General features: G+C 39.3%; 3 protein-coding genes across 6 annotated transcripts in view; 2 read left to right on the top strand and 1 right to left on the bottom strand.

Moving 5' to 3' along the window:
* The first annotated feature begins 2,501 nt into the window (after window positions 1-2,501).
* On the top strand, window positions 2,502-12,815 carry LOC125000876 (dipeptidyl peptidase 4-like). Of its 3 annotated transcripts, none has more exons than XM_047576620.1 (26): window positions 2,502-2,827; window positions 2,939-3,026; window positions 3,401-3,538; window positions 4,285-4,376; window positions 4,511-4,585; window positions 4,669-4,721; window positions 4,835-4,907; window positions 5,031-5,151; window positions 6,049-6,203; window positions 6,286-6,383; window positions 6,464-6,593; window positions 7,530-7,565; window positions 7,672-7,770; window positions 7,906-7,976; window positions 8,063-8,116; window positions 8,198-8,307; window positions 8,404-8,451; window positions 8,532-8,630; window positions 9,457-9,526; window positions 9,611-9,805; window positions 9,996-10,050; window positions 10,237-10,336; window positions 10,614-10,672; window positions 10,756-10,828; window positions 12,153-12,226; window positions 12,307-12,815. In XM_047576620.1, the coding sequence occupies exons 1-26, from the start codon at window positions 2,825-2,827 to the stop codon at window positions 12,397-12,399; spliced, it is 2,262 nt and encodes a 753-aa protein (XP_047432576.1). In that variant the 5' UTR covers window positions 2,502-2,824; the 3' UTR covers window positions 12,400-12,815. The 3 variants fall into 3 exon arrangements, with proteins under 3 accessions (XP_047432576.1, XP_047432577.1, XP_047432578.1); XM_047576621.1 differs by having other exon boundaries at window positions 2,503-2,827; window positions 3,437-3,538; XM_047576622.1 differs by having other exon boundaries at window positions 2,504-2,827; window positions 3,446-3,538.
* Window positions 12,816-13,995: 1,180 nt separating this feature from the next.
* On the top strand, window positions 13,996-18,903 carry LOC125000891 (glucagon-1-like). Its single transcript, XM_047576645.1, has 6 exons — window positions 13,996-14,150; window positions 14,223-14,329; window positions 15,050-15,205; window positions 15,529-15,645; window positions 16,068-16,211; window positions 16,288-18,903. Exons 2-6 carry the CDS (start codon window positions 14,232-14,234, stop codon window positions 16,307-16,309), a joined length of 537 nt encoding a protein of 178 aa, XP_047432601.1. The 5' UTR covers window positions 13,996-14,150; window positions 14,223-14,231; the 3' UTR covers window positions 16,310-18,903.
* Window positions 18,347-22,696, bottom strand: part of LOC125000869 (sodium-driven chloride bicarbonate exchanger-like) — a 33,068-nt gene continuing 28,718 nt past the window's right edge. For both annotated transcript variants that reach the window (XM_047576608.1, XM_047576609.1), the window contains exons 23-26: window positions 22,520-22,642; window positions 22,369-22,433; window positions 21,727-21,840; window positions 18,347-21,087 (exon numbers count right to left, since the gene is read on the bottom strand). In XM_047576608.1, the coding sequence (XP_047432564.1) occupies window positions 21,021-21,087; window positions 21,727-21,840; window positions 22,369-22,433; window positions 22,520-22,642 (369 nt within the window). In that variant the 3' untranslated portion in view covers window positions 18,347-21,020. The remainder of the gene's footprint in view (window positions 21,088-21,726; window positions 21,841-22,368; window positions 22,434-22,519; window positions 22,643-22,696) is intronic.

Raw genomic sequence — 22,696 nt, 5'->3', positions numbered from 1 at the left:
TTCCACCTCCATGCTTAACCGTGGGTATGGTGTTCTTTGGGTCCTACTCACGTTTTTTCATCCTCCAAACACGGCGGGTCGAGTTAATGCCAAATAGCTCAACTTTGGTTTCGTCAGACCACAGCACTTTCTCCCAAGCCTTCTGAGTCATTTAGATGTTCACTGGCAAACTTAAGGCGGGCCTGTACATGTGCCTTCTTGAGCAGGGGGACCTTGCGGGCACTGCAAGAGTTCAATCCATAACGGCGCAGTGTGTTGCCAACTGTTTTCTTGGTGACGGAGGTCCCAACTGCTTCCAGATCATTAACAAGCTCCTGCCGTGTTGTTTTAGGCTGCTCCCTCACCTTTCTCATCATCATCCTCACTCCATGAGGCGAGATTTTGCGGGGAGCTCCAGACCGAGGACAGTTGATGGTCCTTTTATGGGTCTTCCACTTGCGAATAATGGCACCAATAGTTGTCACCTTCTCACCAAGCCTTTTGCTGATGGTTTTGTAACCTATACCAGCCTTGTGCAGGTCTACAATCTTGTCCCTGACATCTTTTGACAGCTCTTTGGTCTTGCCCATGGTGCTGTAGAAGTTGGAATGTAAGAAACTGATTCTTAGAGCAGGTGTGCTTTATATACATGACGAGTTAAGATCAGGAGTATTGGTAATTAGTTGACTGAGCACAGCTGTGTGCCACATGCGCACCAGCCAATCTGTAGGAGCCTGAATTCTAAGTGAATTGTTGGGGATCAAATACTTATTTCCCTTAATAAAATACATAACAATTTATAACTTTTAGATTGTGTGTTTTTTATGCATTTTCGATTGATATTCTGTCTATACCCATAACCAGTAAACAACCATAAAAACCAGAGTCTGATCATTTCTATGGAAGTGGGCAAACTTACAAATTCAGCAGGGGATCAAATACTTATTTCCCCCACTGTATATATTGTAGTGTAACACAATGCATTATGCTATATTGTTTCACATAATATCGCTTCATATCTTATAGTATCCTTTTATATCGTAAAGTATCTTTTCATATTGTATGATACTGTATTATATCATAACGTATTGTATCATATCGTATCATTTCATATTGTGTCATATGGTATAGTATATTGTATCGTTTAATATTATATCACATCGTATTGTTTGAAATGGCATAGTATTGTGCAGTATTGTATTGTATTGAATAATATTGTATAGCATCGTTTCATATCATATCGTATAGTATCTTTTCACATTGTATGATATCGTTTCATATTATATCGTTCCAAATATATCGTATCTTATCGTATAGTATCGTATCATATTATATGGTATTGTTTGATATCGTATAGTATCGTTTCATATTGTAGTATCATTTCATATGGTATAGTATCATAATGTATCGTTTCATATTATATCTTATCATATTGTTTCATATCGTATTGTTTCACATTCTATAGTATCATTTCACATTGTATGATATTGTTTCATGTTATATCATTTCATATAGTATAGTATCACAATGTATCGTTTCATATTATATTGTGTATCATATCGTATCGTTTCACATTCTTTAGTATCGTTTCATATCATATCATATTGCATCGTTTCATATTCTATAGTATCATTTCATATCGTATAGTATCATATCTTTTCATATTGTATAGTATCTTTTCACATTGTATGATATTGTATCATATCGTATAGTATCTTTTCATATTGTGTCATATGGTACAGTATCATAATGCATCGTTTCAGATTATATCATATCATATCATAACATCACACCATTTTTACCAGTCATTACTATAATCATAGTATTCATGAAGATGAATCATTTCATCGTCACACAAACCTCACACAGTCATGTGTGTGTGTGTTCCCCAATTGATAAAAGCATCATGCTGACAGTTAAATGTCCTGTATAAGAAGGTACAGGACACTCTGGAGAAGGAAAACAGTCTTTGCATTATTTAGATCGACTAGTTTTGCTTTTCCTTGGTCCACAAGGAAGTACTTGCCTGTCTGCATGGCCATATATAATACTGATAATGTTATATATATTTATTATATTATTTTACATTAACGCTGTATTCTTACTATTATTGTCTACTTACTTATTGTTATTTCCTACATTGCTCTTTGCTGTTAACACTGTTAAATTTTGAGTAGGAGCTGCTGTAAGGAAAAGTAATTCCCCCCTGGGATCAATTAAGTGATTCTGAAACAATAGCCATAATAATAATAAACTGTAACATGAGTCACAGCTTCACGCTGTTCCAAAACAAGGGTTACACCCAATGAAGCCTCGCCATAACTATTTCATGATCTCACCAAACAGTGTGAGGTCCCGTTAAGACGATTATAATGCATTTGTTAGTTTACAGTACAAACTTCCTTTGAGCTCAGGGGCAGTCTGGGTCTTACTCAGCAGCCAGCTGGACAACTTCCTTATTCCCTTCTAGATGTTGATGATATTTATGTAACGTCTTCGTGGAAGTGTGTTGGTCACATCCCCTGGGTCATACCTTGAATGAATGAATGTTGTTGAAATGTTTTTTTTAGTGGACAGTTAGGGGAGCAGCCCGACAGGCAGAGAGAGGGAGAGAGAAAAAAAAAAAAGAAAAGAAAACACCGGAGCAGCATTAAACCCGAACTTTACTCCACCGGACGTTTATTGTCCCACCTTTGAAACTTGAGTTGAGATAATATTTAACAGCAAAGCATGTGCGGCGCATAACTTTAGTGCTCTCCGCGCGTCAAGCTGCTGGCTGCTGGATCGATGGTGTTGTGATTTGGACGCATATTGATTTCGGGCTTCACCAGACGCGCAGAAAACAATGGTTGGTGGTGGTTTTGTCCTTTGTCTCACACGTCGACGCCGTGCGCGGACTTTTCATTTAATTATTTATTCACTTGTTGGTTTGACTTTTGGTGCGTTCGCTCGTTGACAGGGCACCATAGCCAAGATCCTCCTGGGAGTCTTTGGGTTGGCAGTGGTCGTCGTTTTGATAGCGGTGCCCACGAGCATTTACCTAAAAGGTGAGTCTGTGCAAATACTTCGCATGTTGGCATCCCCACGAGTACTTTACGCACGCGTCATTACGCATGGTTCGCTATTGATCCTCTTTAAAAGGCAGTTCTTCAAAAACTCATTTATATCGAATTTGTGATGGAATTCATTGATCAACTTTCCTCTATTTCTTGTCAAACCCACAAAGGGAGGATTACAGTGTTGACGCCACACATGCGTAAATATCTTCATACCCTCTTAGTGCCCACTGTGGCAATTCCTGACGTGCGCTATATTCCACTTGCATTATCAGTTATAGCCTTAACCACCTTTTATGACCACGATCATCGTGTGTGCCTATGATATGATATCTGCAACCTGTGACCTTCGAGTTCCCTGCCAGGTCCTGACTTTTTTCCTCCCCTCCCGCTTCCAACATGCGTTGCAGAGGAGCAGACGAGCAGTAGGAGGTCCTTCACCCTGGAGGACGTCTTCAACAGCTCCCTGAAACCAAAGTCCTACAACATGAAGTGGATCTCAGGTGGGAGTGATTGAGACCCCTGTGTGCGGGGACGCGATGGGCGAAGTCAGACATGGCTCTAAACTGTGAATGTGTAACAAAAGTTTTTGGTCAGCAACAATATTTTCATCTGTTACTAATTCACTTGGGTTGATGCTCTCATTCAAGTGTATTATTATTATCCTATGACAGGTTTAGGGTGGTAATTTAGACACTTTTTTATTATTATTACCGTGCACCTGTAAAGATAATGGTCTTTAAATAAGCTGCCAGCAAGCTAACCTTGTAAAGATCTGGATTTACATAGATGTCAGCATGACTGTCGACTGTAGACCAGGGGTTGATGACCTCCAAACTGATGGAGAGATTAAGTAGGGACCCCCAACTTATCAAGATACAAACATGAGTGCAATTTAATACTAATGCAGCAAGTTCAGTGCTTCGTTCAATAAATTTGGGCTCACGAGAGGCAGATTTCATAAAAAAAAAAATAAAAAAATCATTTCAGCTCCAAAACAACTTGAGCTCCAAGTTACTTAATTTCCGTTCCTAATGTTTTTCTTCCTCCTCTAAGTGGAAAGATTTTTTTCCCAGAACCAGGGCAGAAGTTTATTTTTGCTGACTTATCACATCACCGATACAAACATGCGTATATGGAAGAGTCACTCGGCCCGATCTGAGAAATCTGTTGCACAACCTACGTGAAATCTTTTCCTCTTCTCCCCTGAAAACCGTGATGTGAAGTGTTCTGTGTCATTGTGCCGTAGATTATGAGTATCTGCACATGTCGCAGGGCTCGGTCTTCCTCCACGACGTGGCCGGGGACAAAGTCACCGAGTTCTTGAGCAAGGACAAGTTTGTAAGTTCTTTCCTAAGCTTCCACTGCGATACGTGGTATCGGTGTGGATTCCACAGAGGCAAACATCTAGTGTTGTCCGAAAGGCTACTGTGTCCAAACCCCTCTCTCTCTCTCTCTCCCTGTTTGAATCACAGACTGAAAAAAACGCTAACGACTACCAGCTGTCTGCAGACCGAAGATATGTAGCATTTGTGAGCAACTACTCCAAGGTAAACTACATTCCCGTTCCCAAATAGAGACGTGGCTGGTGCATGATCCCTGACCGACCCCTCCTTTGTTTTTGCCTCATTAGCTGTGGAGACATTCATTTACGGCCACATATTCGCTTTATGACCGGGAGTTGAAGTAAGTACCCCGACTTTGAATTTCAAATTTGCAAAAAAAAGAAGTTTTTGTCCCTTTGCCGTTATGATAATGAGGGTCGCTGCAGTTAATTCAAGAATTCAAATCTCTTTCAGTGAATTTATCGCACCCCATAGCTTGAGTCATGATGTCCAGTACTTTGCCTGGGCCCCTGAAGGCAACAAACTGGTAAGAGACAAACAAATGGTTATGTATGCTCTGAAGTGAGTGATAGATCAAACACTTAACCTGGCAAAAAATGTGTGGTTTCCTGATCTTTCTCTTAACTCGGTATATATTTGCTTTTCCAAGGCCTTTGTCTGGAAGAATAATGTGTATGTACAGACCAGTCCCAAGTCTCCACCGCAGCAGGTCACGTTCAACGGAGAGGAGAATAAGATCTTCAATGGAGTCCCGGACTGGGTGTATGAGGGTAAGAGGAGCCAGCTGCACGGGATTTACAACGCTCATTTACATTCAGTTGTCGCGCTAGAAGACCTGTTACTAGTTCTCTGGGGGAGAGGCGGCTCAGCTAGGTGACGTTGCCGGAGAGATTTTTGTGTGAAGAATGTGGTCACGCTGAACAGATTACGTTTGCTCTTGGCAGAAGCCTCATCCTAATGTGAGCCCGATTACCTCTAGATGTGGTGTGGCGGATGGGATCCCATTTCTCTACCAACTTAATATCCTGCACAGATGGTCTTTCAAAACCAGATGTGTCGACAAGGACTATATTAGACGAAATCAGATTTAGATGATCAAATTAATACAGATTATGTCACATTACGTCCGATTATATATATATATGTAGTTCACATCAAATTAGATCTATTCAGATTATGTTATTAAATTACATCAGATTATTGGATCAACTCATATTAGATTAAATCCAATTAGATCACGTTACGTCAGATTAGATCAAATCAGATTTAGATTATCAGATCAATTCAGATTACATCAGATTACATGACACAAGATCAAATCAGATCACATTACATCAGATTATTGGATCAGTTCAGATTTGGACTACATTACATGAATTCAGATTAGATTACGTTACATCATTTTGATCATTAGATCAAATGATATCAGTAAAATCAGAACACATTTAGATGATATGAAATCGGATTAGAACTAATTTCATATCTAATCTGATATGAAATCAGGCTCATTCCAAACCACTTCCTTGTTTTGTTTTTATTATTATTATTATTATTTTTGAAATAATTGAGTCCGAGTCCCTTCAGGACTCACATTCCACCACATACACAACATCTCTAGACTAAAAAGTGAACGACAGGACCGTCTAACGCACACTTTCTACTTCCAGAGGAGATGTTCTCGTCCAATCAGGGCCTCTGGTGGTCACCCGGAGGGAAGTACGTGGCTTACGTAGAGTTCAACGACACGGAGGTGCACACCATAGAGTACTCGTGGTACGGCCAGAACCAGTACCCCAGCACCGTCTCCATCCCTTATCCAAAGGTGGGACATCATGACTCTCCAGGTCTTATTTACCTTGTGTGGTATAATTGTCATTGTATTGATTTTTTCCTTATTAATGCAGCCAGGCACTCCCAACCCCATAGTGAAACTCTTCGTAGTGGACACGGACAACACCACAAAAATTACCGAAGTTGTTGTTCCAGCCTTGTTCAGCTCAATGTAACGTAACAGTTTCACATATATCATTTCCTCTAAGAAAACTTTAGCCGGACATTAATTTTTTTCTTTTTAATCCTCAGTGAACACTACTTGTCCACTGTTACCTGGGTGACCGATGACCGTCTGGCTGTGCAGTGGCTAAAAAGAGTACAGAACCACCTCATCCTTCAGATCTACAGCCTTAGTGGAACCAGCTGGAATCCCGTTGAGGTAAAACAACTTTCATGTACATATATGTACCATAGAAAACTTGAAAATAGCAAATATTCCCGTACGAGACGCTAGCAACAGCGATTATTTGCTAGTGGGGGCCAAGATGTATAAAAACTAAGCATCATGTTTAAACAGGAAGTAGTAGATTTTGAATAAAAAAGGATGTCCTCGTATGTGGACACTGGGATTATTTCATTATTTAATTATAATCGAGTCATTCAATGTGTGTCAAAATATAAAACTGTTTATAACTGAGCAAAGACAGAACAATGAAGTCCCAACGTCCTCAAATGAGTACTTGCTAATTAGCGATGTTAGCTATTGATACAATATGTTAAAATTAAAATAAATCAATAAGTTTACACCAAGCAGTGTGTTGACCTTTTACTACCACTAGATCGCAGACTAAAGCGTCCGCTAGCTAAGCTAAGATAAAACTTAATGTCCCCATATGAGGACGCGGGGTTAAGATTAGATTTAGATCTTTAGTTATTTGGGATCAGTAGGACCCGGAAGTGTATTGACCCTTCGCTACCAGTACATGCTAGACAAAAGTGTTTCCTTATGATAACACGTCTAAATGAAGCAGAATAAGTGGCAACAAACCTAAAACATAATGTCCACATATGAGGACGCCGGGTCCCAGGAGGATAATATTCTCTTTTCATGTGTTTCACTGTATTCTCTCATTTTAAAATAATTCAGAGCCACCGAGTTGCCAGTAACATTCCAGCTGCAACAGTGCGCACGTAATTAAATCCATGTGCATAAATGAAACTACAGCCATGGCATTTAGTTTTTTTTCCAGATTCCCTTTGTACACTCAGATGTCTTTGTCACACTGTCTCTCCGGGTTCAGAGCAGCTGATGCGTTGTCACTGTCTGCAACAATTCAAGCACAGCTGTAAACGCACATTTTCCATCTTTTTACAGAAACTGGAGCTGACGAGCACGGGATGGATCGGACGTGTAGGTTAAACACACTTTGACTAAAAGAAAACTGTTCGAATAATAACTGCTATTTATCAGTTAAAAAGACAACCAATAAATGCGCTAATAAATGTGCTGCTCTTAGTTCTCTCCTCCAGAGCCAGTTTTCACCACAGACAAGAACAGCTATTACCTGCTCATGAGCGACGCTAAGGGATACAAGCACATCCATCACGTGGTCGGGGTGGGTAGAACAATTGTTCTGGTATTTACAAGTAAAAAAAAAAATAAATAAAAAATATTACACAGTGTCCTTCATGAATATTTTATTATAACATGCTACCACCCACTCACATTCTGTTCTGGCTCATTCATGCAGGGCGTAGCTACACCTATCACCTCCGGAGAATGGGAGGTCATTGGCATTCAGAAAGTCACTCCAGACAGTGTGTAAGTTGAAATATTAATATATAATATTTATTGTGTGTGTGTGTGTGTATAAATGCACATACTAATTCATGCCAATTCCTCCTCAGATATTATTCAAGTAACGAGGAGGGGGGCAGGCCGGGAGGAAGGAACGTTTACAAGTAAGGGTCTTTATTATACAGGACTTTATGTACAATATATTCAGACTTACTGCATGTGTGTTTTTTGTGTGTGTGTGTCAGGTGGACGGCAACAGAGACAAAGTGTTTGACTTGTTCATTCCGTGAAGACTGTCATTATAACTCGGCCTACTTCAGCCACAATGCCTCCTTCTACCGCGTCAGCTGCAACGGTCTGCAGCTGTTTTCCTCTCATAATTTTTTTTTGCGACATACAGTGTTTTTATATAAATGCACTTAATGACCATTTTTGTCATTTCTACCTAAAGGTCCCGACATTCCTCATCATTCTCTCATGGACAACAGGAACAATAACCGTAAGCTGGAAGTTTCGTATATGGTTTTTAAATGGGGCACAATACGTTTGTTCCGATTCTGATGTATCATATATTTCTAGAGCTCAAAGTTTTGGAGGACAACAAGGCGTTTGTCAACCTGATTGAGAACATCGCGATGCCTACCATGCGTCGAAGCTTCATCAAACTTGGCCAATACAGTAAGTGAACACTGAAACAAATTTGACCATGATCATTGTGTGATATTCCTATAATCTAAGTAAAGGAATTGCGAGCTGTACTGTAACATTGTGTAAGGAACATGAAACTTTGTGGCAGCAATAAATATGACTGAAAAGTGATGACAGTGAAGAAATACTTGTAAGGTCAGATATTCCTTGAGTTTATCCCACCTTTAAATTTGATAGCAAAAGCTTGGTTGGATTTTTGAGTCGAATGCTGGTCGAGTTTTACGTCAAGCCCAGTTTAGTGCAGCAATTCCATGACTCAGCGAGAGCAAAGACCAAAGTGGGGCAATGATTAAGAAGTTATGACTGGAAAGCTGAAGTGATGACATAAGAAATTGTATCATCATTGTCATAAAAAAAAGTACACTGATGTAGAAGAACACAGTTTTTGCGTGTAATGTAAACAGTTGTGGATCTAAAATAGAGCCTTGTGGAACTCCACTACTATGAGGGCTTAAATTACATTATCAAAAATAAACCTGAGGGACTCTGAACTAAAAATATCATATTTTAAATAATGTGAAGGTTATAGCAATACTCAATATAATAACTGAAGGTGTACCTTGCAATATTTAAGATATTCTTTATGGAAAGAAAATTCGACAAATTACCGAACCAACGCAACATCTTAGTAAGTTCTACCCAGAATGGGCTCACTAACAGACCAACATATCCAAAAACACTCTTAAAGTCTTATACATTTCCAATAATGCTCAATTAACCATCTAACAACCTCTTGAATTAAACCCGTTACACCACAGAAGGACGCCTTGTCATTAATATTTATTTTTTTTGACAGATCTCTGGTACCAGATGTTTTTGCCTCCAGGCTTCGATGAGTCAAAGCAGTACCCTCTACTTATAGATGTGTAAGAATACATCCAAACAGCAATAAGTGTTTTATAAAATAAATAAATAAAAAGGATAGATCATGAACTTATGCTGAATTCCAGGTACGCAGGACCTTGCAGCCAGAAAACAACCTACATGTACAGGGTGAACTGGGCCACCTACCTGGCCAGCACTGAGAATATCATCGTCGCCAGCTTCGACGGAAGAGGAAGCGGTTACCAGGGCGACAAGTTAATGCATGAACTCTACAAACGTCTGGGAACCTATGAGGTGGAAGATCAGATAACAGCGGCCAGGTAATGCGAGCGAGGAGCTGTTTAGACAAATCAATGCATCTCAAACAAACTAGCCTGGGAAAGCTTGATAAAACTGGATTTTACTTGTTTCTGTGACATAAACTTACTCCCATTTACACACAAAGACTCAGATTAGTTCAAGTGTCGTGAAATAAATTAATTTCCTTTTTGTTTTTTTTGTTTTTTAAAGGGAATTCATCAAAATGGGCTTCATTGACAAAAACAGAGTTGCTATTTGGGGATGGGTAAGTTAACCTTAAAAAAAAATCAAACACATTGAATTAATTTAAGTGTTCATGTGGCAATATACTGTAACTGTGAATTGTCTTATGGTTCGAATGGGCATTAAATGGCTCTAAAAATAAGCCAGTGCGCTTCACTTAAAATGAGAGATATGCCGCAGTGATGATGAGCTGTTTATTTTCCAACAGTCCTATGGTGGATATGTTACGTCAATGGTCCTGGGTTCCGGCAGTGGAGTTTTCAAATGTGGAATGGCAGTGGCTCCGGTCTCCAAGTGGCAATATTATGGTTTGTCTTGGCATATAGCCACACTCGATTCTTTGGATAATGTGAGTCTGACAACACTCTCATTGGGATTGCGAAACCAACCCCCAATTTAATCTAATCTGTTCATCAGTGACACTTTTGTTTTTTTATTGTCTATCACTGCATAATTATTTGATTGGGCCTGTAGATTATTGTTCCAGTTCCCAATAGAGTGGTTCCAGACATCCATCACCACATAAAAGTTGTCATTTCCTAATCCGGTGACTTTAAGATTATATCTGCGATTGTTCATTTCCAGATTCCATCTATACAGAGCGCTACATGATGGAGCCCTTAGAGAATCCAGAGGGCTACGAAGTAAGTCTCACTCTCATGGCATCTGTCTGTTATTATTACTATTTTTACTAGTTGTCGAAGTAATGACTATTCTGACTCTGCAGAACTCAACAGTAACTGCCAGGGCCAAGAATTTCCATGCAGTGCAGTATCTTCTGATTCACGGAACGGCTGACGGTGAGTCATGTTGGGATTTTATGTCTCGATTTTCCAAAACGCACATTTAGTCTAAGGGCTAATAGACCGTATTCACACAGACTAAAATTAAAGCACAGAAAATGTTTTGTTTAGCTTGTTTTGTGACCTATGGTGCAAGATTTTCAGAGATAGTCTCCAACTTTCGTCGCATTTTTAGCCACAGTTGACAAAAAAAATTTAATTTCATTAATCAAACAAGAAGTGAGGATAATTTAAAACCTGGATTGATAAGAAATTGTGTCATCATCATGAAAACAAAAAGTACCTTGATGCAGAAGAATACATATTTTGTGTGTAATGTAAATAGTTGTGGATCTGTAATAGAGCCTTGTGGGACTCCACTACTATGAGGGCTTAAATTACATTATCAAAAACAAATCTGAAGGAATCTGAACTAAAACTCTTTTATTTTTAAGTAACGTGAAGGTCATTATAATACGCAACATAATAACTAAAGATGTACCTTGCAATGTTTAAGGTATTTTTCCACCGAACCAAAACAACTTAGGACTTTGTAGGTTCTACCCAGAATGGGCTCACTAACAGACTAATACAGTACATCCAACAACTTACTGTAAACTTTGTTAAATATCATATACATTTCCAATAATGCTCAATTAATCATCGAACAACCTCTTGAATAATCCCGTTACCCCTCAGAGGAACTCCTTGTCATGAAGTTAGCACAAATAACTTATGTTCATATTTTTGAAGGATCGCTGGTGCCAGATGTTTTTGCCTACACTTAATAGTACACAGAAGGTTGCTAGGCATCAGGGAAGACTACTAGAAGCCATTGCTCTCATCAAAACTAGTCTCAACCCAGAAGACAAACTATATAGTAAAGATTTTCTTTTAGATGCAAAAGTTTTTGACAATTAAATAGACACAGCCTTGTTATTTAGTTTCCGTTTCCACTCATTGCGCTAAGCAAAACTCACCATCCCCATCAGTGTACTTAGATTCAGATTTATTCGGCCATGTATGCACACACAAGGAATTTGACTCTGGTACTCCGGTATTGTTTAACATGAAATAAAGGTTTTTGTGTAGGTGTGAGCAGGACGCATACATACATCAGTATTCACAGTGAAGAACTTGTGCATTTGCGGGAGTAGTTTAAAAATAAAAAGCAGAACAGTGTTATTAATATTCAGTGTAAATGTGGTAGAGTCAGTTGTAACTGTCTGAAAGAAGGGAAGTACCATATTTCATACAATATTCATGCAGTATTTGAATAATATCCTGATATTTAAACATGCCGTTTTTGACCTTATTAACATTTGCGTGGGTTTCTTTCCAGACAATGTCCATTTCCAGCAGGCGGCCGAGATCTCAGAGGCTCTGGTGGATGAGCAAGTGGACTTTGAAGCCATGGTGAGTAATACTGAAAACCTAAACGATGACTTTCTCGTTGCACATTATTCAATTATTCCTTTTTTGCTCCCTTCCAACAGTGGTACACCGACAAAGATCACGGGCTCACCGGCTCGGCCAATCAACATGTCTACACTCACATGAGTCACTTCCTTAACAGGTGCTTTGCATAACTGGATCACCGTCATTGTTCCATGTGAATAAAAGAAAACACTGTTAAAATGAATGCATTTAGTTTTCATGTGCACTCATGAATATAAAAGAGTCATAATGTCGCTCCGTGTCTCTGAAATGTACCAGCCTCTTGTAATACATCTACACAAAAATGTGATTTGTTTTTCCCTATTTGTGCATTTAATTCTCATAAATGTCCTTCCGTGACCTGAAGAACTTAATTAACGTGAAGAATGATATCGTCTGTGAAAGTGGAACTATAGTTGTACATCTAAAGACTTTGTACAGTATTGTATTAAATTATGCATAGAGACCTAAAATACCAAAGTGATTTTTATACAGTTTTACTAAATCTATAAGATTGTTGAATGTTTGTTGCATTAAATGTTTTCTAAAATAAAAATTTAAACTGCGAGAATGAGCATGTTTTTTGTTCAGTGATGTGATGTAGAGAAATACAATAAAACAGTGAGTCGTCAGCGTAGAGCAGAACATCTGCAACATCCGGTGGAGTCTGAATGCAAATAATATTGAATGCAAAATGATAATGATAATAATGTATATTTATAAATAGCACTAGTTTAATATAGAACACATTTAGTAGGTAGGGGGTTCCTACAAAAACATCAAGTCAAACTAATTTTCAAGATGTAGAGTAGATGGGTTTTTAAATCAGATTTTGATTTAGTGCCAGATAGCAAGTGTTTGCACAGGAACCTGCCAAGCTATGTTGGTGAGCATATGCTAACTGTTTGCGCATTAGCACGTTTGACATTACAATGGAGCCATATAGAAACTTGCTGTGGTAGTGCAACATCCTGGGTCCCTGTTTATTATGGAGAATGTAACGGGGTCAACTATCAAAGTATCAAATAGTTTCTCCAATAAAAAAAGATGGAGCTATGTTGAGAGGGGCATTTGAAAATCAAGCTTTTATCCAAGGCACTGGTACAATGTCATACAGTCACATGAGAGCCACATTTGCTGGGAGGTTATTTTGTGTTCAGGCTGCGAGATTTTTTGGATCAGTATGGACAGATCTCTAAAGTACGCAACTTTGGACCTAGGACGCCAACATCATGCACCATTATGAGAGACATGGCCGTCCTATGTCCACGCTAGTTACTCCCTGAAGCATCCTTGATAAAACTGGCGGACCAAGGACACATGTGAGACACACGTGAGAGCATGATACACGGACATTTATTGATCCTCATAACCATCAGAGGCCTTCGCTAGCCGATTCCAAAGAAATAAAGCTCAATGTTTCCGATCTTCTGAATCTGATCGGAAGCCATCGACAAATACTGACTCATGGTCCAGATGCGACACTTCCCATCTTGATGACACAGTAGCACATTAGAGCATCTCCCCAACTCTTTTTTTTTCTGTGTGTGTTTGTTTGACAGGATGAGCTGCGTTTGTTTGATCTTAACACCTAAGTACCAGCTGGCATCACGCATGAGCGGCGCCTTCCCCTTCACCAGCAAACGCTCGGCTCGTTGATTCGGCCCATGCTAGGACCGTGTCTAATGGGTCGAGAGTAACAGGTGGGCCAGAGCGGAGCGGTAAAAAAAAAAGAAAAAAAAAGAAAACGGGCCCACCTGAGCGGCTCCCCTCCTACTCTCCTGCTATATAAGGCTGGCTAGGAGGAGAGGGCGGTTAGATCTAGACACCAGCGACAAGCAGAGGAACCAGCAGCACAGCGGTTGTTGGAAAAGGAAAAGGAAAAAAAAAACAAAAAAAAAAGGTGAGTTGTACTGCATCTTGTTGAAGTAGCGAAACTTTAAGATTTTTTTCAAACTATGTCCCCCTGCCACAGGTTACAATCATGACAAGCATCTACTCCCTGGCTGCCATCCTCCTGGTCCTCGGCGTTGTTCACAGCAGCTGGCAGGTTCCTCTGCAAGAGGTCGATGACATCTTGAGGTAAAAAGAAAAAAAAAAAAAAAAAAATCGAATGCTGAAGCGTCGTTTAAAGAACCGAGGATGTTTTTTTTATTGCTTCTGCAGTTTCTTCTTGTGAAATGGATGACAAGTGTAGTAAATGCAAGTGGAGCATATGGGACGACAAAGGATAAAAGACAATAAATCAAGTGGCGTTTGGAAGGAGCCAATACTTGTTTTAGTACTTGTAAGTTTGCATGAGGGCCCTAAGTCAGAAATTCTTCCTTGTCCAAAGTTTTCTGCGTGTTGAATTCTTGATACACGCAGCAACCGAGATCTAAATGCCTGAATTGTAGCTTATGTTGTGGTTCAGTTGTGCATATTTATTTACTGAAAGGTCTGGGAGCACGTATTCATTTACCACTGGGACACACAGAACATGGCTGCCTATGGAAAATTTACTTTGGAACAAAAAGGGAAACTTTTATTATCTGCAAAGGGAAAAAGAGATTTGAGTTCCCACTCCTGCACAACAGTATATTTTCCTCTTAAAAGAAACCATTTTATTCATAAAAACTGGTCTCTTTGTCTTCGAGCATTGGTCTTCAACAGGGGACCCCCGCCCCCTAGGGGTAGGATCAGGTATTGCAATGGTGTCAAAAAATCTTTGGTTGATGACATTTTTTATATGTTTTTTGTAAATTTAATCTGAAGACCCCTGTTTTAGAGCTTTGTGTTTTTTTTTTTTTTTTATTATTGCAGTTTCGAGGCAGACGACACATTAGCCGACGAGCCCGGGGAGCTATCCAGCATGAAGAGCCACTCGGAGGGGACATTCTCCAACGACTACAGCAAGTACCTGGAGGACAGGAAGGCACAGGACTTCATCCGGTGGCTGATGAACAACAAGAGGAGCGGGTCAGTGTGGGAACGAGGGAACGGTAGATGCTTGAAGCATTTTCATGTTGCAAAACAGGGTTTAGGCCCCTTCAGTGGGCTACCACACAAATCTAAACATACCAAGATGATTTAAGTTTATGAAAGTTCTGACCATCAATCAAGACTTCTCTCATTTCGGTACTTTAGACATCCCATTTATTTCTGTGTTGGTGGAATCAACAGTCATAATTGCAGCTGTAAAACAAATCTGTGATAAATGTGAAGGGAATATGTGGGAAAAAAAACGTCACACTATGTCAGATAGTCCCATCGCCCTGACTCAGTCTCGCTGTTTGTTTCAGAGCTGCAGAGAAACGTCATGCGGACGGCACCTTCACCAGCGACGTCAGCTCCTACCTCAAGGACCAAGCAATCAAAGACTTTGTTGCTAAGCTCAAGTCTGGACAAGTCAGAAGAGAGTAGGCTGTCCTCCCTTTCCTCCGCCTCCCCCTTTCCCTCCTGCAGAACCAAAACCAAACCGGCCTGTGTCTGATTCCAGCCTGATGATGATGAGAGAGACAGAGAAACCGATCAGTTGCTTCTTCTTGTTGCTTTCTTCGCTCTTTTTTCGTCCTCCTTTTCCATTTCCCCTGTTTTGTCTCGATGTTTCATGTGGTTGTGCTAAAATAAATCCCCCCTGAACTTTTCCACCGTGTTGTTTGATGTGTTACCATCATGAGGCACAAAATCACTACGGTAAAAACAAATCAAATCGGAGAAAAATTATCTTTTTCTGATTCGGATCAAACGCCGCAGCTCGAATGGCACATTTCCACGCTGTTGCAGGGTCGCCGACCCTCGGCGGGCAGTGCTAACGTTGTGTACCTGTGTACATACTCAGATCTGAAATGGACAGGCGGGGTGAAGTGTTCAGCAAGAGGCATGTAGATGGAAGCTTCACCAGTGATGTGAACAAAGTGCTGGACTCCATGGCGGCCAAGGAATATTTACTCTGGGTCATGACCTCCAAGCCTTCAGGGGAAAGGTAACCGACTCCACGCATGTGATCTGTTGTGATGTCATGAGCTTGGCGTGATTTTGTGATTTTCTCCGTTTTGCAGCAAGAAGAGACAAGTGGTCTGAAGAGCGTCCCCACTCAGGAGCTCCCTCTGCGTGCTGGACACAAAGCCATAAGACAGGAGGAACAGGAAGCCATAATGCTTTGCATGCTTTCAACACTATATTTAAATTTGTTTACTTTATTGTAAATTGTCATGCGAAGATACAAAAAATATATATATATTTGAATACTCTTCCATAGATTTTATGGTGCACCAGAGAAGGAAATTTTCTATAAATTATTTTCTATATTTTTAAAAAGGCGAAAACAAGAACACGTGAAATCTCAGGTAGGACTAAAGCACATGTAGTGTAGTCGATTGCATTTTAATGATCAGCCCTTAAAAGAAAAAAATAAAGTTTTTCATCGATTGTGTGCTCATGGCATCAGTCTTGTATTATAACAAACTCGATATAATATGGAAGTTAAAGCTGCAGTGCAGACGCTTTGTCGCCCCCTTGTGGCGTTTTGTGTGTAGGACAGCCCTTCAATCCCTGCTGTGTTTTAATATTTGACAATGGGAAAAAATAAATAAAAGACGCTAGATTTTAAAAATGCTCATTAAAGATCATGTTTAGATGTTCTCAGACATATTTTCTAGGGTTAAAGCCCACATGTAAGGTTCATGCAGGATAAAGAGGGAGGAAGAACAAGGAAACAAAATGTACTTTGTAAAAGAGGAAAAGACTAAAGGCAAGATAATCAATCAGAAATACAAATAAAATAAAAATATGAGGAGGCACAAGGGCATGAACAGTAAGACTCCAAAAATCAAAAGGACAAACATCAGGAGGCGGAAAGTCGGGGTTGTATATATAATCTCTCAAGGGCTGATGGAGTAACAGGACACAGGTGAGACCAATGAGGGGAGGAGCGTGCACACAAATGACACAAAGCAAGACAGGTGAGATTAATCAGAGAGGCGAGAAAACTCCAACAAGAAAACTGATCCAAAAATAAAGCAGGATCCAAAACTCCAAAAATAAAGCAGGAAACAGGAGAAAACCCCAAATAAGGTTAGAGAAAACATTCAAAACACAATGTTTGTCAACTTGTGTTCATACAGTCCAGTCAGCATCAAGCCATAGAGTTTCATATTAAAGCATTTTTTTTTCTTACTATAATTATAAGGTGATCAGTCATCCCTGTGTTGAAACCAACCCAAACTAAAATATTTGAGGGGTAAATGCCCTCAGTTTCAAACTGTTGTTCATGTACTGCTAACGTTAGCACCATATTTAGCATATAAATATGAGAGTAGTGTCAATTGTCTCATCTAATTCTCAAGAATAATATTTTTCAGTAAATCAAACAAGTTTTTGCTACTGTTGAGGAGTTTCATGGTAGTCATTTTACGAGTTTTAGCCTTTTTGCTAAACTAAACTAATCTGCCAGTGAATTCAGTTTGAGATTTAGCAGCATATTCATATTGTTACAGCATATTCAGGAGAAAGAAATTGTTTCAGTCTTTGTGCTAAGATAAGATAAACTAACCATTGCTTGTCTTGGCCTCATATTTATCAGTCATCGCTGTGTTCAAACCTGCCCAAACAAAGATATTTGTTTCAAACTGTAGACACTTCATTGTAATCTCATTAGGTTCTGTGAGGCCTTGCACTATTTTGCTTTCAAACTCACTGTGTTGTTCGTGTGCAGATGCAAGCATTTCCATTTAAATAGCTTGGGAAGAACAGTCAGGATTATAAATGGCATAAAAACACACTGCAGACAGTTTATTATCGTGCAGTTTGGTTCTTACCAGACATACTCTAATTAATGTCACATAAAATAAAACAAACTTTGCATTCAGCCGACTAAAATTAATTAAATAATCGATTTTCAGGGGAATTAATGACAAAGCAATCATGCAAAATAATATTTTAGTTAAGATGAATGAGTCAGCAACATCTGAATTAATCTTTATTTGCTGCATCTAAAATTATCTATACGAGATGCTGAGTCAGATGTTTGTGAGAAGTCGCTTTCACGTCCTCCAGATTCCTCCGAACTCTCCCCCAAAGTAGCAGAGGCAAAAAATAAAACGCCACATCTTTTAATTATTTTTTTTTAACAGTTTATTATCTTTATTTATGCTCTCACTCTTTGCGTGTGTCTCTCTCGTGCTCTCGTTCATCCCCATGAAACAAACCACAGTTTTGAACAACAGATCTAAACGGATCTATACAGGTGACTTTAAATTATCAAACAGAAAGTGTTACGACGATTCCTACCAAATTTAAGGCAGAATTCCACACAGAAGTGGCCAAAATATTTGATACTGATATAAATTTGACCCATTATTAGCTTCTCTAATAAACTAAGGACCATCAACTAGACAATGGGAAAAGAACATCTACAACGAAAAACCCAATCCAACATTGACGTCATGTTAGTAATATATTAGTAACATTTTACATGAATAAAATATACTATGTATTATACATTGTTAAGACTCTTTACCATTTATTACATGTTGCCCTTCCCAGAAAAAAGGTATTATTGCATCTCTAGAAGTAACCATGGTCCTGCAGTGAGGCAGTCGAGACTGCTTCACCATCATGCAGGTATTTTTTTTTTTCTTCATTTATTTTTTTAAATAATTAGCTTCAGATGCTAACACACTGAGGATCATTTGGAGAGGAGATCACATGTCCATGGATGACACTTACTGACATGATGACGAAGAGTATGCACATGGAATATGGAGCTTTGTCTACAGTCACCAAAAAGTTCAGCAGTTGCAAATTTGATCTTTTTCATTATTATTATTATGATTATTTAAAGCCAAGGCCAAATAGCAAGAGATATGAAAAGTTCCCAAACTATGCTGCCATGCTAGTTTAAAAATGTCATGTCCTCACGCCCCTGAAACATAGTGTAGTCAGAAGAAATAGTTGGGAAATAAGCTCATTTGCTTAATGTGTTATAGTTAAAAGATTGATTGATAGTAGATGTGTCTTGTAGCTGTGGATCGCTAGCAAGAACGCCACAAACAAATCAGGCAGTTTTACACTTTGAGTTTTGGTACAGTTAATACTTAATAGTTTACTCCTGAGCAAAACCAAGCTAGATCTTTCACCACTTTTGGCTAAGCTAAGCTAACCTGCTGCTAACATTAGCATCATACTTAGCTAGAGTCAATCGTCTCATCCAACTCTCAAGAATAAAGCTAACATTTGTCAGAAAGTCAAACTAGTTTTAGCTACTCTTGAGGAGAGTTGTGGTAGTCATTTTACCATTTTTAACCTTTGTGTTAAGCTAAGCTAATCTGCTGATGGATTCAGTTTTGATATTAAGCATAATAATTAGCACAATCCATCTCTTGATCTAATTCTTAGCAATGAAGCTAATGCAATTTTCCTCCGAAAATCAGTTTTTGTTTATGTTAAGCAGTTCAAGCTAACTGTTTCAGTCTTTTCGCTAAGCTAAGCTAACCTGCTGCTAACGTTAGGATATTTAGCATACACATACGAGAGTAGTGTCAATCGTCTCATGTAATTGTCAAGAATAATATTTTTCAGTAAGTCAGACTAATTTTTGCTACTCTTGAGCAGTGTGATGGTCATTTTAGCAGTTTTAGCCTTTGTGCTAAGATAAGCTAATGTGCCGATGGATTCAGTTTGATATTTAGTATAACCATCTCCTGATCTAATTCTTAGCAACAAAGCTAATGCTGATTTCCTCAGAAAATCGTTTTTTGTTACTGTTGAGCAGAGTCAGGCTAATTGTTTCAGTCTTCGTGCTAAGCTAAGCTAACCGGTTGCTTGTCTTGGCCTCATATTTAGTGTACAGACATGAGAGTGGTTTAAAACTCATCTCATCCTAATATGCACATTTCCCAGAAAGTACGACTAGTTGCTTCAGCATTTTCGGTAGTCTTCATGCTAAGCTAAGCTAACAAGCCTTAAGCTTCATGTTTAACGTACAGACATAAGAGTGGTATCAGTCTCTTCATCTAATTCTCAGCAACAAAGCTAATATGCTCATTTCCCAGAGACCTTGACTATTTCTTTGACTCAGTTGGGATATGCTTCACTGGAGGAAAGACATTTGTTCGTAAAACAACAGTGGAGAGGACGTTGGAGTGAAATGAGCGGTCGCCGTCACAAAAACATTTACATATACAGAATATATAAAATGTATATTTAATACTTTCAAAAAACTACTAGTTTCGCTATGTAGCCAACTCATTTACATACCGGTGAAATAGATCAGTATTGGCAAATATCTACTCTTTCAGTTTTCTATCCGTGAGGTGCTAAATTCGACAGCAGCATTAAATGCTCCACATGTATTTGTGGTTCGCTGTGGCAGGTTTGTTTTTTTTTATTTCTTTTTAAAAGGACAACTCGCAGTTGCTGTTGGAAAAATATAAAAACATACAAAATACAAATAAAGTTTAAAAACTGTTTAAAATTTTTACTTAATTGGCCCATGGACACTGCAGTTACTGTAGGTGTCATATAATTCTGGCTTCCCTCTGTTGCTGGTATCACCAAACACTGATTTACAGTACATAGAAAAAAAAAACACCAATGTGTCTTCCTTGCATTAATACCGTTTCCTAACAAATGTTTCTTAGATTTTACACAACTTGCACACAGACTTACATGACAAAAAAACACAGTGTAGCACAGTACAAAGGTGGTTGAGTGTGGCACGGTATAGTTGTTTTTTTGTTTTTTGTTGTTTTTTTTGATTTTTTGATCTACTGACTGACGCCAGTACGTGTCATCACAAACTTGTCTCCCTGTCCAAGCTCTTGTCATGCCTCCGCCGCTTGTGACGCTTCTCGCCGCCGCTGGGAAGAAGAAGAAGAAGAAGAAGAAGAAAAAAAATGCAGCCAAAGTAATAAAACGAGAATATGAAATTAAGAGTCATGCAAGCATGCAGATAAAAAATGCATGCTTGCAAAAAACATTAAAATAAACAGTTTTTATTTATTTATTGGCAAGCAATGCCAGAGAAGCGGTGCATCATAGAAATGTGTCCATGCACACCCATGCCATGCTGTGTCTGTCTAATCTGTCCACTCCCGTCACCTCAATCGTTAACATTTCAAACCGACACCACTTTCATCGTGCAACAGTCTTCAGTGACCACACAGAACAAAGACTGTTCATGCCGACAGGGGCCGCTGGGAGCGACTTACCTTTGGGATATCAGCTTCTGAGAGGTTAGGAAGGGGAGCTAAGGGGTGAGATGGAGCGAAAGAGGCAGGCGGGAGACACTATGTTAGTCTCTCCGGTGGGAAATGAGCAGGAGCAGGCCTGCTCTTAAAATAAACACACTAGCTCTTCAGTTTCTTAACATTTCAATAATAAACACTGCTTTAACAGCCTCTTGAAACACCCCTTTTACAACATGTTTTTATCCAGCAGGAACTCACTTAGGGTCTAGAATCAGTGCAGCGACTGTTGCGTGTGGACATGAAGCTAACCTTTTAGTGCTTGGTTCCTTTTTAGAGCTCTCAGCCGGGCTGACACTCTTCCACACGTTCCCGAAAGATCCTTTGGACATCTCGTCAGTGATGTTCACTGTGGCTGGGTCGCTCCTTCAAACGCACAACGCGGAGATAGAAGGTGTTACTTCCCTGTCAGTGTGAGGTTTCCTCCGAGCACATAGCTCTGTATCTTCTGGAGGAATACTTACAAACACCACATTTTCAATTTCCAATACTATCAATAGTAAGAAGCTACGACGATGCTAATTAGCAAGTACTCGTTTGAGGACGTTGGGATTTCACTGTTTGCAAATTTTGCTTTTGCTAAGGCATGTCCAGGTATTGAAATGAACAGGTTTATATGTTGTTAAACACTGGTGAATAATCTCCATGTCCACATATGAGGACATTTTCTTTTCTTTTTTAGTTTTAAAGATGGTGCTTGGTTTTTATATTTTTGGATTCCTACCCAGAATGTTTGTTTTTAGACACTTTTATTCAAGTCAAGTCAACTTTATCATCAATTCTGACATGTGCAACACAATGCAGGACTGAAATTACCATCCTCATTCTTATTTGTGGGAAATATCTGACCTTATACTTAACAGTATGATAAATATAAAACTCCAAACTGCTTACTTGTAGTGTCCCTCTAATGGCACTTGCACAATGCCTTCCTCCTCCACAATAATGCTGTGCTCCTCCTGAAGAAACATAAAGAGAACATCTAGCGCGTCGGCAGAGATTCTCAGTACTCAAAGGTCACCTAATCCGGGGGTTATTACTGCACCTCTTCCGCAGCATCCTCCAGTTTCTTCTTCTTCCACTCTGGCATCAGGTCATCCAGCCAGCTCAGTTCTCTCTTGCTGAAGATGAAGTCCAGCAGCTTGCGAATGAACACAAGGGCCAACACCTAGAGGAGCAGCAGCAGAAAGAGACTTATATCCACCTGTCTAATCCACTTAGA

Source organism: Mugil cephalus, chromosome 23, assembly GCF_022458985.1.
Source record: "Mugil cephalus isolate CIBA_MC_2020 chromosome 23, CIBA_Mcephalus_1.1, whole genome shotgun sequence".
NCBI classification, from domain to species: Eukaryota; Metazoa; Chordata; class Actinopteri; order Mugiliformes; family Mugilidae; genus Mugil; species Mugil cephalus.
This window is presented reverse-complemented; position numbering and strand designations above follow the sequence as displayed.